We start from the raw sequence: 17505 nt of genomic DNA on the forward strand, positions 1-17505 counted from the left end.
AAAAAGTTATAGAGGCCTTGGTTAACTTCTGCTGACACACAAATTGATTCTGCACAAATTGATTTCTAATGACTTTGTTCTCTTCATGTTTTTTGAAATAAATATGTGAGTTTCAGAAAATAATGAAAAATGCAAGTTGCAGAATGTGTATGTACTTGAAACCATTTTCATAAAGATAGAACAGCAACTTTACCGAACACATCTTTGAAAGATAACTTCAGTGCATCAAGGATTACTTTAGAATATCCAAAACAAGACTTGAAAAATAACTTTTCTAAAAACTAAGGAGGGAAAAGAAAAAAAACCCTGACGAGCCTATATTTCAAAACAAAATACAGACCCACACAGAAAAAGTAACAGCAAGAGAACAAAGAGTACTACATAAAACTACAACGCTGACATGGCTAGTTTTAAGATAACACCATATAAAACAAACACCACCAAGGCCTGAAAACAAGGAAAGAAAATTCACTTTCATTGCCAACACGAAAAACATCACAAAACCACTCAGACGGTGTTCTCTCCCTCTATCCTCTCTCAACGAGAGAAAAGAACGATCATCAAGGGCAAGTGGCTGCTGCACAGGCAACACCAAACGCCAGCTTCACGCTCAGGAGAGAACACTGCGTCTCCTCCTCGTGGTTTCGGGTGCTCTACACGTTCAGAGAAACTTCTCTAGTCACAAACTATAGAAATGATCCCTGAAAGTATAGTCTTAGCCACACAGCCCCTAGCCGAGGCCGGGTCCGGGGCAGCCCTCCACTTTTCACTGAGGGCAAGACACTCCCTCCCCCCCCCCCCCCCGTTACTGCCTCTGCTGGGAAAACAAGAAATCGCTTATGCGATACAATCCCTCAAACGCTAGCACTTGCCCACTCCTTTCAACATTCAACCAGAACTGAAGATAGCAGTTTTGAAAACAACCACACCTAATTACCATATTACCGCCTGACAGCCAATGACAACCTGCCTCTTTCAACTTCCGGAAGCATTCAGGCCACTGATCTGGTAAATCCGGCTTCCCAGTAGTAGTAGTTACTGCTTTGGTGTAGTAGGTTAAGAATCTGACTGCAGTAGCTTGGGTTGCTGTGGAGATGCAGGTTTGATCCCCAGTCAGCCTAGTGGATTAAAAACATCTGGCTGGGATTCACTCCATGGCCAGGGAACTTCCGTATGCCTCTGGTGCAGCCATAAAAAGCAACCAAAAAATCAAAACAATTTCTACAGTACTACCATTTCTACAGTACTTTAACACATCCCAGGCCATCTACCAAACTGGTTTTTGTTTGGTTTTTGTGGTTTTTTTCTTTTTTTTTTTTTTCTTTTGCTTCTTTTCGTCAGAAGTTCTCAGGCCAGGGACCAAACCCACACCACAGCAGTGACATGTAAGAACAACCGGATCCATAACCCACCAAGCCACCAGGGAACTCCTATCTATTAAACCTTTTACATGGATCGCCTGGGTTTTTTTTGTGTGTTTGTTTTTTCACTTTTGGCCGTCCCATGGCACATGGAGCTCCCCAGCCAGGGATCAGATCCGAGACATGGTCAAGACCTAAGCCTAAACTGTGGCTCCACTGACGATCCTGTTGCACCACAGTGGGAGCCCTGGAATCCCCTGTTTTAATCTTGGGACCTACGTTTCCTTTTTCTTTTTCGGGCTGCACCTGCTGCATGTGGAGGTGCCCGGGCTAGGGGTGGAATACGAGCTGCAGCCACAGCAACGCCACATAAAACAGGAAATAACCGTAAGAGATGGAGGAGATGGAAGCATAACATACACTCTAGAAACCTAAAGTATGCATAACCCGAATTCCCTGACAGCACAGTGGGTTCAGGATTCAGGATAATTAGGAATATGACAAAAAAAGGAATTCTGGTAGTGGCTCCGTGGTAACAAACCCGACCAGGATCTATGAACCCGAATTCCCTGACAGCACTGTGGGTTCAGGATCCAGGATAATTAGAAATATGATGAAAAAAGGAATTGTGGTAGTGGCTCCGTGGTAACAAACCCGACCAGGATCCATGAAGACGTGGGTTTGTTTCCAGGCCTCCATCACAGGCCGGCAGCTACAGCTCCGATTCTACCCCTAGCCTGGGAACTTCCATGTCCGCAGGCGCGACCCTAAGAATACAAACAAAAATATGGCAAAAACAAAATAAAAATAAAGTCTATATTCTACCGTAATAAAAACTGATGGAGGTACCCGTCATGGCTCAGCAGCAACAAATCTGACAGGCAACAGTGAGGACACGGGCTTGATCACCAGGCTCGGATCCAACGTGGCTGTGGCGTAGCAAGCCAGCAGCTACAGCTCAGCCTTGACCCCTAGCCTGAGAACCTCCATATGCTGAGGTTCCTGCCCTAAAAGACACAAAAATAAAACTCAGGTGAACCAAGGAATATTTTAGGAAATCCAAAAAGAGACATGAAAAATACTCATTTTTCCTAAGTATTAAGAGAAAAGGGGAAAAAACCCCAAGCCCAAAAGGCTAGAAACTCCTTGTCTTAAAGCTCAAAATAAAATACTGGCTGAAAACAAAAGAGAAACAGCAAAGACATTAAAAGAGCTTTGCACAAGCCTAGAGTGCCAAGAGGATTAACCTTGAGCATGACACAGACGGAGAATAACACCACTACGGATGACACAAAATACATCACAAAACCACTCAGACGGTGTTCTCTCCCTCTATCCTCTCTCAACGAGAGAAAAGAACGATCATCAAGGGCAAGTGGCTGCTGCACAGGCAACACCAAACGCCAGCTTCACGCTCAGGAGAGAACACTGCGTCTCCTCCTCGTGGTTTCGGGTGCTCTACACGTTCAGAGAAACTTCTCTAGTCACAAACTATAGAAATGATCCCTGAAAGTATAGTCTTAGCCACACAGCCCCAGCCGAGGCCGGGTCCGGGGCAGCCCTCCACTTTTCACTGAGGGCAAGACACTCCCTCCCCCCCCCCCCCCCCCCCCCGCCCCCCCCCCCGTTACTGCCTCTGCTGGGAAAACAAGAAATCGCTTATGCGATACAATCCCTCAAACGCTAGCACTTGCCCACTCCTTTCAACATTCAACCAGAACTGAAGATAGCAGTTTTGAAAACAACCACACCTAATTACCATATTACCGCCTGACAGCCAATGACAACCTGCCTCTTTCAACTTCCGGAAGCATTCAGGCCACTGATCTGGTAAATCCCGCCTGGCCCCTGCCAGCTCTAAAGGAAAGGGCGGGCCTTGGTCTTTGCTAGTGACTATCTTGCTGATTCCAGGGATTAGTACATTTTAGAGGTTACATTCAAGGCTGTCCTTTTCAAACTCTGGGAAGAGGTCACCGGGACTGCGGCAAGGAGGGGGACTGGGTGGCTTAGAACCAGCCCTGGAAAACAGCCCCTTTTGGTTCTGTACCATGACTGGACTACCTGCTCACACGTTCTGACTTTTTTTTTTTTTTTGGCTTTCTAGCTTTTTAAGGGCGGAAGGTGTGGCACATGCAAGTTCCCAGGCCAGGAGTCAAATCGAAGGTACAGCTGCCGGGCTACACCACAGCCACAGCAAGACCAGACAGAGCCACATCTGGGACCTACACCACAGTTCATGGCAACGCTGGATCCTTAACCCACTGAGTGAGGCCAGGGATTGAATCCTCATCCTCAAGGATACTAGTTGGGTTCTTAACCCGCTGAGCCACAAAGGGAATTCCTCAAAGTTCACTCTTGAATGACTGATCTTCCTGGCTTCTCTGTTTCAAAGGAAGCCTACCCATTTACTTCTGGCAAAAGTTAGTCCCAGCTTCTCCTCAAAGAGCACACTTTATACCTAAGGGAAACGTAACTGTTTAAGTCACTTAACTTTCTGTTGTCAAAATGCTTCTGCTCGGAGTTCTCCTTGTGGCTCAGGAGGTTAAGAACCTGACTAGTATCCATGACGATGTGGGTTCAACCCGTGGCCTCGCTCAGTGGGTTAAGGATCTGGTGTTCCCACAAGCTGTGGTGCAGTTCACACCTGCAGCTTGGATCTGGCATTGCTGTGGCTGTGATGTAGGCCGCCAGCTACAGCTCTGATCTGATCCCTAGCCTGAGAACTTCCATATGCCAAGGGTGCGGCTGTAAAAAGGCAAAATATAAATTTTTTTAAAAAGACACCAAAAAAATGCTTCTGCCCTACATCTTCCTGGATGCCAGAAAGCACAGTGCTATGGGGACATACACCTGGGTTTCTGAATCATCCACATTTTTTAATTGCATCACTGTAACATGACTAATATGCCTATCAGGTCCATCTCATCAAACCACTTCCAATAGAATCTCTTAGTGCTCGGAATTAAATTCCCTCAGAGAAAAGGACAGTGTTGGGGCAATCTGGCCAAGTCCGAGAACAGCTCGTGATGTCTTGCAGTTATAAGGTGCCTTCCAGGCACCTTCATCCAAGGGCCCCTTGTCTCTGGTCTGAGTCCTTGTTATTTAAGACCTTTCCATTCTCTGTTCCTCCAACCTTCCTGAGGACTCCCACCTCACCATCCATGCCATCCCTTGGCCTCCTAGAAAATGAGCAGATTCTCAGCTCCTTTCACTTCTTCAGAATCCATGTGTACTGGGGTGGAAGTGGGGGTGGGGGGAGCAAAACAGAGAAGGGAGTCAAAAGGTACAAAGTTCAGTTATAAATGTCACAGGAAAGTACAGCATGGCAACTATAATGAATAACACTGTGCTGCACTTCAAAAGATAACAAGAGAGTAATCTTAAAAGTTCCAACAACAAGAAAAAAATTGGAGTTCCCATCGTGGCTCAGCGGTTAACGAACCCAACTATCATCCTTGAAGACAGGGGTTCGATCCCCAGCGTCGCTCGGTGGGTTAAGGATCCGGCGTTGCTGTGAGTTGTGGTGCAGGTCGCAGATGCGGCTCAGATCCAGCGTTGCTGTGGCTGTGGCATAGAGTGCAGCTACAGTTTTGATTGGACCCCTAGGGTGGGAACCTCCATATACCGTGGGTGCGTCCCCCACCAAAAAAAAAGAAAAAAAATTTGTGTAACTATGTAAAGTGATAAATGTAAACTAGACTTGGTGTGGTGATCATTTTTCAAGAGGTATGAATATGGACTCATTGTGTGTACAACTGAAAGATTGTCTTTTTGCCTTTTCTAGGACCGTTCCCACGGCATATGGAGGTTCCCAGGCTAGGGGTCCAATCGGAGCTGTTGCTGCCGGCCTACACCACAGCCACAACAGCTGGGATCTGAGCCGGGCCTGTGATCTATACCACAGCTCACGGCAATGCCGAATCCTTAACCCACTGAGCGAGGCCAGGGATCAAACCCGAAACCCCATGGCTCCTAGTCGGATTCCTTAACCACTGCGTCATGATGGGAACTCCTCAAATGCTCTTACAATCTAAAACATTCATAACCAAAAGCTTAAAATAATTAGCACCAAGAAAAGTAAATATCCTTCATGAGATGAATAAAAAAGTTGGGGAGTTCCTGCTGTGGTCAAGGATCTTTAGATCACAGCTGTGGCTGGGATTGGACCCCTGGCCTGAGAAATTTCCATATGCTAGGGGTTCAGCCAGGAAAAAATAACAAGTTGTAAAACCTAAAGTCAAATAAATATCCTAGAGTAGTATAAAATGATGGAAGAAAAGGTGAGATTAACACAGATGACTTCACGGATTAATGCAGGAGATTCAAAATTTGACTAACAGAACCTATGAGCCTAAGAGTTAATGCAGGAAATTCAAGACAACTAAACAGAACCTAGGAGTGTAAAGTAAAGACTGAAAGAGAAACTACCCCCATAAAGTAAAACTAAAAAAAACAAAAAAACAAAGAATCAGAAACCCCATATCAAAAACAACCTTCCAAAAAACTAAAACTCTTAACAATTGAAGAAAGCAGTATTACCAAGGTTTATTATTCCCATAGACTACCTTTAAACGCATCAAGTTGTAAATGAAACCACTCAGACGGTGTTCTCTCCCTCTATCCTCTCTCAACGAGAGAAAAGAACGATCATCAAGGGCAAGTGGCAGCTGCACAGGCAACACCAAACGCCAGCTTCACGCTCAGGAGAGAACACTGCGTCTCCTCCTCGTGGTTTCGGGTGCTCTACACATTCAGAGAAACTTCTCTAGTCACAAACTATAGAAATGATCCCTGAAAGTATAGTCTTAGCCACACAGTCCCAGCCGAGGCTGCGTCTGGGACAGCCGTGCACTTTTTACTCATGGTCACATTTTTGTCAGCTTGCTTGCCTTTCCAGAAACTTTTTTTGTTTCATATACCAAACTATTCGGTGAAATGACAAAGTTCAAAACCAGTTTCGCTTTTTGCCCCTAACTCTTTCAGAAACTCTTCAAAGCAGTAGCAGACCTCGTTAACATATGGCTTCCAGGCAGCTAATCACACACTGCGAGCAGAGGACTCTTCCCCCGACGCTACTATTACCCCGCCCACCGCGCCCGGGGACAGCTGGGTCCAGATCCGGCGACCTCGACCCGCAGTAGGCTGAGGAAACGCTCTGCTGGCTGTGGGTCCGTGTGGATAGCCTCTGGCCTGTAGAAACTTGGAGGAATACGGTTTCCTTTGCCTTGAACCAGAGAGGCCAGGCGAAGAGGAAGAGAGACAAAAGAACCGGTCTACTCTGGCTTAATAATAAAGGTACCCACAGTGGTTACGAGTGCCTTCTCCACGATTGGCATTTTAACCCCCTGTCTCACTTTATCTTCTAAACAACTGGAGGAGAAGGGTGTGATTCCCTGTTCTCACAGACGTTCCTCAGGGAACCACAGGTGGTCCTGGGTGCAGCCTGCGTTGGATTGAGGTGGGGTTCCTTCTGGAAAACCAGTGTGGCTCTTCCACTGGAGGCCTATGTGCCGCCGCTGCAGCGCCGCAGCCATGTCTCTAGTAATCCCTGAGAAGTTCCAGCACATTTTGCGAGCTCTCAACACCAACATCGATGGGCGGCGGAAAAAATGCCTTTGCTATATCACTGCAATTAAGGTAAAGGAAACTTGGGTTCTTAACACCTGAGCTGTAAGCAGAAGTCCCAACCATATCACCTGGGCTACTGGGTAAAAACAATGGTCAGGGTCCACTTAATCCCTTGCCACGTTTACCACAAAAGGTAAGTAGTAAAAGCTAAAGAACAGTCTTAGAGGAAGCAAAGCTGTTTTCACCCAGGGGTTGGGGAAAGGGTTTGATTGTCTACCAGCATTCCTTCACTGAACGGGCCTGTACCATCAGCCATCAACGTGTAAGGTCCCTTCTAGATTGGTTTTTGCCCCTTCTCCCAGGGCATCAGAAGAGCAAGCCTTCTTGTGAAATGTGTGTGTCCTGGAGATGGGATAACGGTACACTCTGAAGGGAGAGTAGAAATGCCAAGAGATTCCGAGTATGAAGAAACCAGGAGATGAGAGGGGTGTCTCTGTACCATAACAGGGGCAGTGAGCACAGGCCTAACTCACATAAGGAATTGGCCTTACAAGTATGTTTATGTTCTGTGGTGCCAGGACTAAGCCTTTCTTGCTCACAATCCCCAAAGAACACCACGTTAAGTATTTTATGGATAGGTTGTTAATTTAAAATGGTAAATCATAAGCTTTGCTTTATAAGAGCCATTACGTTTACTTTGAATTCTTTTCATTCTGTAATTCAGGGAGCACAACTTTCGGTCTTAAGTGGTACATGAGGAGACTGCTTCCTTCTATTGTGAAACTGGTAAGGCAGTGTACAGTACAGGCTTATTTTATTGCACTTTGCAGATAACATCTTTTTGGGGGCAACCCTGTCTTGAGCAAGTCATTTTTCCAACAGCATTTGTTCACTTGGTGTCTTCTGTCACATTTTGGTAATTCTCACAATATTTCAGACATTTTCATTGTTGTATTCGTTACGGCAATCCGTTATCATTGACTTTTGTTACTATTGCACGAAGGCTCGGATGATGGTTATTAGTATCTTTTCATTAAAAAAAAAAAAGAAAGAAAACCAGAGTGTCTCCCTCTGGAGGTCTAGTCTCCAATCAAATTCATTTCTGGGGCGTTCCCATCGTGACTCAGTGGTTAACGAATCCGACTAGGAACCATGAGGTTGCGGGTTCGAGCCCTGCCCTTGCTCAGTGGGTTAAGGATCCAGCGTTGCCGTGAGCTGTGGTGCAGGTTGCAGATGTGGCTCAGATCACGCGTTGCTGTGGCTCTGGCATAGGCTGGCGGCTACAGCTCCGATTAGACCCCTAGCCTGGGAAACTCCATATTCGAGGGAGTGGCCCAAGAAAAGGCAAAAAGACACACACATGCACACACAAAAAATTCATTTCCAGAGGAAAGAACTAAATATGCCATCCCTCAAAGTTCAGTCTTAAATGACTCATCTTCCTGGGTTCCAAGTCTTAGAGGAAGCCTACCTATTTACTTATGGCAAAAGTTGGTCCCGGCTTCTCAAAGAACACACCTTGGAGTTCCCTTGAGGCTTACTGGGTCAAGGATCTGGTGTTGACACTGCAGTGACTAGGGTTCGATCCCTGGACTAGGAACTTCCACATACCACAGATGCGACAAAAAAAAGAAAACACCTTACACATGAGGGTGTGTAACTGTTTTTAGTCACTTTGACAGGGGTAGAGTAAGATAATCAAACAGTTCACTAAGAAATCCCACTAAGGGACTGAAGATAAAGAGGGAAACTGAGGGGGCTTTGGGAGATCACGGTATGTTAACGGTCACTCAAGAATGCAATGGGAAAATCCTAAAATATGTGGGCTTGCTTCACCGGTGAAACAAAGCAAAGCTGCTTAATGGCAAAGCCAGACAGGTTTGCCTAACAGCCAAAGCAAGCAACTCATGCAACGAAATCATGCAATGAACACACGAGTCATGCCTCAAGACAATAAAACAATAGTGAGAAAAATAAGGCCATCCTGCCCCATGATGTCAACAAGTTAATGACCCCTAAGATATACTCTGCACACAGGAAAATATAATAATTTAGGGAAAGGTGACATTTCAAAGTGAAAGGCCCCAATATTCTGAAGCCTGAATTAATTTCTCCATGGTGCCATGACAGTCCTGGATGGGCCATGTAGGGTCAAAACTGCCCCCTGCTCAACATCCATGAGGAATTAATGAGGGAAGGCTTGAAGAAGGAGGAATAAGGTGATTTTCTCCCTCTCCCCTTTCTCTTTTACCATCACCGTTATTATAATTTTTGGCTACATCCACGGCAAGTGGAAATTCCTAGGCCAGAAATCCAACCTGCGCCACAGCAGTGACACCTTAATTGGCTGTGCCACAGACCTTGGCCCCCTTTCTCTTGATCATCCCTGTTTTTATAACATGTATCTGCAGTCAGACCTCTTCTGAGCTGCTGGCTTATATATCCAGCTTCTATGTGACATTCCACTTAGCTGAATTACAGATGTCTCAAACTCAGGTGACCCAAACTGACTTAAAATAGTGTAAGAAATATTAATGTTTAACGGTCCATTTTCAAGAGTAAATGCTAACTTAAGAATGGGGAACTACCACCAGCTAGCTTGCATGCATAGCCTGCATAATGACTTGTTGCTGACTGACAACTGTAAGGCTCACAAATCTGAAAAGTCCTTGATAATGTCTACGTAAACCAGGAATTTGGAAAAGTCCTTAGCAAACAACCCTGGGGCCACACAGAGAAGTCCTGGGTAGGAAGGGTGGAGTGACTAGGGTTTCGCACAGGCTCACTCTACTGGTGAATTCAAAACACAAGAGAGGGAATTAATGAGCGAGAAGGGAGAAGCAAAAGGCCGCCCCAGAACTGACACCTAAACTGGGAAGAAAAGAGAAAATGACAACCGGGAAGACTCTGCACCCCAAAGTTCTCAGCCAATGAGGAACCGGGGGAGGGACCTGCGGGCAGGGGAATGTGATTGCTTGTTGTAGGGGCACCGGGTGTACCTGCCCACCAGACACCGATCTGGTGAGACCTCCACTAAGTCTCGCTTGGGCTGCGCTCCGTGTCTCTGAGTCCATTCTTGGAGTCTGGGCAGGTGAGTTATTTCTCACAATAGCTTCCTTCCCAAACCTATTCCTCTTTCAAAGACACCACATTCAACCCATTTGTTCAAGTTTAAAACAAGTCATCCTACCTACTCTTTTCTCCCTCCTCTCATACCTCACAGCCTTCTGCAGCCAGAGCAACCATTTCGAAATAAAAATCTAGGCGTTCCCTTCGTGGCTCAGTGGAAACAGAGGAGGCCAGGTTTGATCCCTGGCCTCCTTCAGTGGGTTAAGGATCTGGCATTGCCATGAGCTGTGGTATGGGTCGCAGATGTGGCTTGGATCTGGTGTTGCTATGGTGTAGGCCAGAGGCTACAGCTCCCATTGGACCCCTAGCCTGGGAACCTCCATATGCCATGGGAAGCAGCCCTAGAAATGGCAAAAAGACAAAAAGAAAAAAGAAAAAAATTTATTTTCAGAAGATCTACAGTACAAGAAATGTTAAAGGTAATTCTTCAGACTGAAGAAGGAAACTAAAGCCTTCCTGAAAGAATGAAGAGCACCAGAAATGGTAAATACATAGGTAAATGCTAAAGATTAGTTTTTCCTCTTAATTTCTTTAAAGTATATTGTCTGTTTTAAGTAAAAATTATACAATTATATTATGGGATTCATAACTCATGCAGATGTAAAACTGATGACATCTTTAATATAAAGGACAGGGGAAGGAGAGAAATGAGTTTACATGGTTGTATATATTATAAGGTTTAATTTATTCGAAGTGATACAATATTAACTTTTTTCCCCCATTTTTGGCCACCCCTCAGCATATGGAGCTCCCCGGCCAGGAATCAGATCCGCACCAAAGTCTCAACCTAAGCAGCAGCTGTGTAAATGCCAGATCTTTAACCCACTGTGCTGGGCAGGGATCGAAGCCACATCCCAGTGCTCCCAAGATGCCACCAATGCTTTTCACCAGAGTGGGAGCTCTGATACAATATTAACTCTTAGTAGACTGAAAAAGTAAAGATATATATATATATATATATATAATCACTAGAGCAACCATTAAAAAATTTAGAGAGTATAGCTAAAAAACAATAGCTAAATTAAATTAAAATTGAATTCTAAAAAATATTTGGTTAAGTCAAAAGAAGACAGAAAAGAGAATAGAAAGAACAAAAAACAGAGAACAAACAGAAAGCAAATAACCTAATAAAATGTTAATGCTAAATCCAACCATATCATTATTTACATTAAATGTTACTGGATTAAACACTCCAATTAAAAGGCAGAGTATCAGTTTGGATTTTGTGTGTATGTGTGTGTGAGAGAACTCCTGCCTTTTTAAATGATGGTTTTCTCTGGATATATGCCCAGGAGTGGGACTGCTGGGTGATATGGCAATTCTTCATTTAGTTTCTTAAGGAACCTCCATGGTGTTCTCCACAGTAGTTGTACTAAGTGAATGCCTTTTAAAGAATCTTTTCCACTGACACTCCCATCACTACCCCATCACCTCTCTTGGACAGGCCTGAGGTGAATGATGGAGTTGAAGGTCCAAGGATCATTTTGGCCATCTCCCAAGAAGCTCTGCTTTAGACTGTGGGGGAATTTATTACCCCTTGATCTTCACCCTGAGGCTTTAGACAAAATTTCCAGACACAGGGAGTTCCCATTGTGGCTCAGTGGTAACGAACCTGACTGGAATCCATGAGGATGTGGGTTCAATCCCTGACCTCGCTCAGTGGGTTAAGGATCTGGCGCTGCCATGAGCTGTGGTGCAGGTCACAGACATGACTTGGATCTGGTGCTGCTGTGGCTGTGGTGTAGGTTGACAGCTACAGTTCAAATTCCACTCCTAGCCTGGGAACTTCCATATGCTGCAGCGTGGCCCTAAAAAGACCAAAAAAAAAAAAAAAAATCCAGATACAAAGTCCTATTCATATCCAGTTTTACCCATCAACTCCCTCCTCTGCTCTAGCTTAGTGCCAAAAATTTAAGATGCATTAGGTCAAACAGAGACAGATAAGTATTGTATGATAAAACTTACACGTGGAATCAAAAAATAAAACAAGGAGCTCCCTGGTTGCCGAGCACTGTCTAGCACCATCAATGCTGGGGCACAGGTTCGATCCTTGGCCCAGGCACTTCTGCATGATGTATGTGTGGCCAAATATAAAAAACAACAACAACAACAAAAAACAAGCTAATGAACCTAATAAAAAAGAAACAGACTCACAGACTTATATAACAAACTAGTGGTTACCAGTAGAGAGAGGGAAAGGGGGAGGGACAGAAGAGGAGTGGGGATTAAGAGGTACAAACTACAATGTATAAAATAAATAAGCTACGGGAGTTCCTGTCATGACTCAGCAGAAATGAATCTGACTAGTATCCATAAGGATGTAGTTTTGATCCCTTGAAAAACCAAAAGATAAAATAAAATGAAATAAAAAAATAAATAAGCTACAAGGGTATATTACACAACAAAAGTAGTATAGCCAATAGTTTATAAGAACTATAAAAGGAGTATAACTTTTTTTTCACATTTTAGGCTGCCCCCACAGCACATGGAAGTTCCCAGTTTAGGGGCTGAATCAGAGCTGCAGCTGCTGACCTAGAAAAACAAAAAAACCAAAACAAACAAAACAAGAAGCAAAAAACCCTGAAAACAAAAGCACCAAGTGAGTCTAAGGAGCAAAGAAGAGGAGAGCTGTGAAATCTGACCTTCTCACTCCATGACAGGCCTCAGAATACTCAGTGGGTGGAAGAGATTTGAAGGAAAAGGGAATCAGGCAGAAGCGGAGGAGGGTGGCTGGGGTCCCATGAGAAACCTTTAGGAGCCTAACAGCTGGAAGGCCTTAAGGAGGTAAGCCAGCGTCCAGTGATTTAAGACCTCTATTGAACAACATGACTGCACTGGCGGAGGTATCTTATCTCTAAGGTTAAACCTCCAATTTCCCCAAGAACTCATAGTTTTATGATGTACCTGGTTTGTCTTCCAACGCTACTCAGTAATGCGAATCAGGGTGCATCTGCCATTTCAGTACAGGGCCTACCTTTCTTAAGGATCTTCTTCACTTTCACGTAGTTCCCTTGTTTGACATACTCATGAAGCTGTGCTTCCAACGAGTCATTTCTTAACGAACCAAGCTGAACCGGACATGGGACTGGAAGATGAACAGCCCGAGACATCCTGTTTCAAAAGGAGGCATTACATTTATTCCAATTGAATCAGAAATGCAAAGAAACAACTTAGATTCTTTCATCTTTTTTTTTTTTTTGCTTTTTAGGGCTGCACATGGCAGCACGTGGAAGTTCCCAGTCTAGGGGTCCAATAGGAGCTACAGTGGCCAGCCTACACCACAACCACAGCAACACTGGATCCTTAACCCTCTGAGCGACACTAGGGATCAATCAAACCCACATCCTCATGGTTCCCAGTCAGGTTCGTAAACCTCTGAGCCATGAAGGGAACTCCCTCTTTCACTTCTTGTGCACTTTCATTTATAAGGAACAGGATTAGGGGTACAATTACTGAAATGCTACAAAATTAAAGTTTATTCTTAATGTTACTGGTGAAATTGAAGAGCTCAATACACATACATATATATTGTCTTTTTGTCTTTTTAGGGCCGCACCTGCAACATATGGAGGTTCCTGGGTTAGGGATCTAACCGGAGCTGTATCCACCAGCCTACACAACAGCCACGGCAACACCAGCACCAGATCTTAACCCCCTGATCGAGGCCAGGGATTGAACCTGCATCCTCATGGTTCCTAGTCAGATTCGTTTCCTCTGAGCCACCATGGGAACTCCCTTATAAGAAGAGGAAGAGACCCAAGGGGCACTTGCATAGAGCATAAACCATGTGAATAAGCAGCAAGAAGGTGACCATCTGCACACCAAGGAAAGAAGCTTCAGAAGAACCTGACCCTGTTGGCATCCTGATGTTGCACTTCTGGCATCCAGAATCTTGAGAAAATTAATTTCTGTAGTATAATCCATCCCATCTGTGGTATTTTGTTACGGCAGTCCTAGCAAACTAATACACTAATAATAGCTAGTTATGGCATATAAATATGCATATGGTTTTGGTTTTATTAATTATAAAAAAGAAAACAGGAGTTCCCATCGTGGCGCAGTGGTTAACGAATCCGACTAGGAACCATGAGGTTGCGGGTTCGGTCCCTGCCCTTGCTCAGTGGGTTCATGATCCGGTGTTGCCGTGAGCTGTGGTGTAGGTTGCAGACGCGGCTCGGATCCTGCGTTGCTGTGGCTCTGGTGTAGGCCGGTGGCTATAGCTCCAATTGGACCCCTAGCCTGGGAACCTCCATATGCCGCGGGAGTGGCCCAAGAAATAGCAAAAAAAGAAAAAGAAAAAAAAAAAGAAAGAAAGCAGAAAACATTCTTGAAAAAGGAGTCTACACTTACTGTCTCTACTTCACTCATCCATTCGGCTAGACTGGCTGCACTGAGGACCTGCTAATGTGTTCTTCTCCCACATACCCCAGACAGTGGGCTGCTGGCCGAAGCCCCCAGTACCTTCTGACACCTGGACAAATCCAGTGTGCGTTTGCAGACCCTGTCATTCTGGAATGTTCACCTTTGTGTGCCATTGCCTTTATTCCTTCTTTATTTTATTGTGGTAAAATATACATAGATAACATTTACCCCTTTAAGCAAATGTTAAGTGTGACGTTCAGTGGCACTGAGGACATTCACACTGTTGTATGACCATCACCACCCTCCAATCTCCACTTCTTTCTTCCTTTTTTTTTTTTTTGGTTGTACCCACGGCATATGGAAGTTCCTGGGCCAGGGATTAAACTCACACCACAGCAGCAACCAGAGTCACAGCAGTGACAATGTCGGACCCTTCACCTACTGCGTCCCAAGGGAATCCCTACCTTAAGGATTTTTTTCATCTTTCCAAACTGGATATCAACTCTGCATTTTCTCCTCCTCCCGGGCCCTGGCAACCAGCATTTTACTTTCTATGTCTCTGAAGACTACTCTAGGTGCTTCATGTAGGTGGAAACATACAGTATTTGTCTTTTTGTCACTTGCTTATTTCAGTATGCTCTCAAGGTTCATCCATGTTGCAGCATATGTCAGAATTTCTTTCCTTTTTAAGGCGGAATAATTTTCCATTGTGTATATGTACTCCATTTTGTTTATCCATTCCTCCACTGATAGACATGGGTTGATTTCACCATTGGCTATTGTGAATAATGCTGCTATGAATCCCTGTTTTCAATTCTCGTGGGTTTTTTTGGTTGCTGTCTTTTACCGCCACAGCCATGGCATGTGGAGGTTCCCAGGCTAGGGGTCCACTTGGAGCTACAGCTGCTGGCCTGCGCCACAGCCACAGCAACGAGGGGTTTGAGCCACTTCTGTGACCTATACCAAAGCTCTTGGCAATGCCGGATCATTAACCCACTGAGTGAGGCTAGGGATCAAACCTACATCCTCATGGAGGCTAGTCAGATTCGTTTCCAGGGAACTCCTAGATTGCTTAATTTTTTGAGGAACAGCCATATTATATTCTAGCATCCATCTTACATTACCATTAGCACTGCAAAAGGGTTTCAATTTTTCCAGGCCTTCTACCAATATGAAATTTTTGGTTTTGTTTTTGGCCATGCCCACTGCATGCAGAAGTTCCTGAGCTAGAGACTGAAACCATGCCACAGCAGTGACATGAGCCAGATCAGTGACAACAGTGGATACCTTAACCCGCTAAGCCAAGAGAGGGGACTTCCTAATATTTGTCTTAAAAAAATAAAATAAAAATAAAATAATAGCCATCCTAATGTCTTTTGATCTCTTTAAATTTTTTATTTAATTGCATTTACACAAACACATGATGATTATGTTTTGACATAAAATGTTCAAGTAATATAAATAAATTAAAAACCCCAGGAGTTCCCTGGTGGCCTAGCGGTTAAGGATCCAGCATTCTCACAGCAATCCTGGGGAACTTCCACATACTGTGGTCACAGCAAAAAAAAAAAAAAAAAATTTATCTTCAAAAATTCCAAACTCAGGGAGTAGCCTTCGTGCCCCAGCAGAAACAAATCCAACTAGTATTTATGAGGATGCAGGTTCAATCCCTGGCCTCACTCAGTGGGTTAAGGATCCGGCATTGCTGTGAGTTGTGGTATAGATCGCAGACTCAGACTGTAGACTCGGCTCGGATCTGATGTTGCAGCAGCTACAGCTCTGATTCGACCTCTAGCCTGGGAACCTCCATATGCCGTGTGTGTGGCCCTAAAGAGACCAAAAAAAAAAAAAAAATTAGTGTGAAGAAACCTTCCTCCAAGCAATGAGTCTCTTAATGGAAAACAAAACAAAACAATAAAACCAATGTAATTAACTCTTCCTTCCCTTCAAAGATAGGAAGGAAATATAAATCTGTTATGGCAAATTGCGAAAGATAAATACTTCCTAGCCCCAGAATATGTGTTTATTTCACACGAAGTACTTGAATGATGCAAGTCTATGAAGCAGGGATCTGTGTCGATCCTAATTCATCCACCATGACTCCATCCTTATTCTTTCTATCAATGGGAACAGCTTCTGGAATTGCAGGTGCAGCTGCTGCTTCATCCAAGTAAGAACTGTCTTCATCAAACCAGTGCATCCAACTCTGCTTCTAGGTCATCTTCATCTAATTCTGGGTTGCCATAACTACAACTCCATGCTTCTTGGATTTCATTTGTATCTTCCATCATATTCTTTAGCTGGTCTTCTAGATCCTCAATCTGGTCACTTTTCACTTGCTTGTATATGCTTTCTTCATCTCATTTACTCCCACTTTCATATCATCAACCGGGGTCTTGGTGTCCTTCAGTGACTGGATGGTGTAACTGGCTGATTCCACGTTGAATGACTTGGACGAGATTATCTAGCTGACTTTTATACTTCACTACCTCAGCATCAAAGTGAAGAACCCTGCTGTCCACCTTACCTAAGGAATCAATCAAATCGGGTAGCAGAGCTGTGGCTGTCCCTAAGAGTTAGCTCACAGCAGAAAGTTACAAAAAACCCTACTTTAACTTTTAAACTGTTAAATCACGGTATTGGTACGGGGAAGTTTCCAGGGCAGACACGAGACAAACCCCCCCCAGAAGCAAAAAAAAAAAAAAGAAGGAACACCCCAATTACAAGCCAATTTACAACGACGAATACCACGTTAAGGATACAGCTCACACTAAAGATTAATCACATAACTTAAACATGCAAAAATATAAAAACCTCGACGGAATATATCTACCTGTAAAACCACAAAATAACAGGGGAAAGCGCGAACGCAGTCCCCCACTACCACAAATTATGCAGTCGAGTTTCCCACATTTGGGGAAATCGCAGGGGTCAGCACATCCGGAGTGCAATGGATAAGCCTCGCCCTGGGAAAACCACCTTCGTGATCATGGTATCTCCCCTGCCAGGTAAGTATGAGTTGCCGCCCTCGCCTGCCTCCTCACCCTCCCACCCCAAACACTTCGCACAGACGGTCACTCCAGGC

The 17505-nt window shown here is 44.4% G+C and overlaps 1 protein-coding gene, 4 non-coding genes and 1 pseudogene across 5 annotated transcripts in view; all 6 read right to left on the reverse strand.

The window, feature by feature from the left end:
• The window catches only part of TEX14 (testis expressed 14, intercellular bridge forming factor), an 85519-nt gene extending 72351 nt beyond the window's left edge, over positions 1-13168 (reverse strand). Inside the window, exon 1 of the mRNA XM_047757980.1 lies at positions 13033-13168. Coding sequence (XP_047613936.1) covers positions 13033-13168 — 136 coding nt within the window. The remainder of the gene's footprint in view (positions 1-13032) is intronic.
• Positions 503-717, reverse strand: LOC125115371 (small nucleolar RNA U3). Its single transcript, XR_007132079.1, has one exon. It is a non-coding gene; the product is annotated as a small nucleolar RNA U3 (small nucleolar RNA).
• Positions 2669-2883, reverse strand: LOC125115372 (small nucleolar RNA U3). The gene has a single exon (XR_007132080.1). It is a non-coding gene; the product is annotated as a small nucleolar RNA U3 (small nucleolar RNA).
• Positions 5954-6168, reverse strand: LOC125115370 (small nucleolar RNA U3). The gene has a single exon (XR_007132078.1). It is a non-coding gene; the product is annotated as a small nucleolar RNA U3 (small nucleolar RNA).
• Positions 13169-16314: 3146 nt separating the features above from the next.
• On the reverse strand, positions 16315-17411 carry LOC125113862 (charged multivesicular body protein 5-like; annotated as a pseudogene).
• Positions 17273-17436, reverse strand: LOC125115322 (U1 spliceosomal RNA). Its single transcript, XR_007132034.1, has one exon. It is a non-coding gene; the product is annotated as a U1 spliceosomal RNA (small nuclear RNA).
• Between the last annotated feature and the right edge of the window lie 69 nt (positions 17437-17505).

Source organism: Phacochoerus africanus, chromosome 14, assembly GCF_016906955.1.
Source record: "Phacochoerus africanus isolate WHEZ1 chromosome 14, ROS_Pafr_v1, whole genome shotgun sequence".
NCBI lineage: Eukaryota > Metazoa > Chordata > Mammalia > Artiodactyla > Suidae > Phacochoerus > Phacochoerus africanus.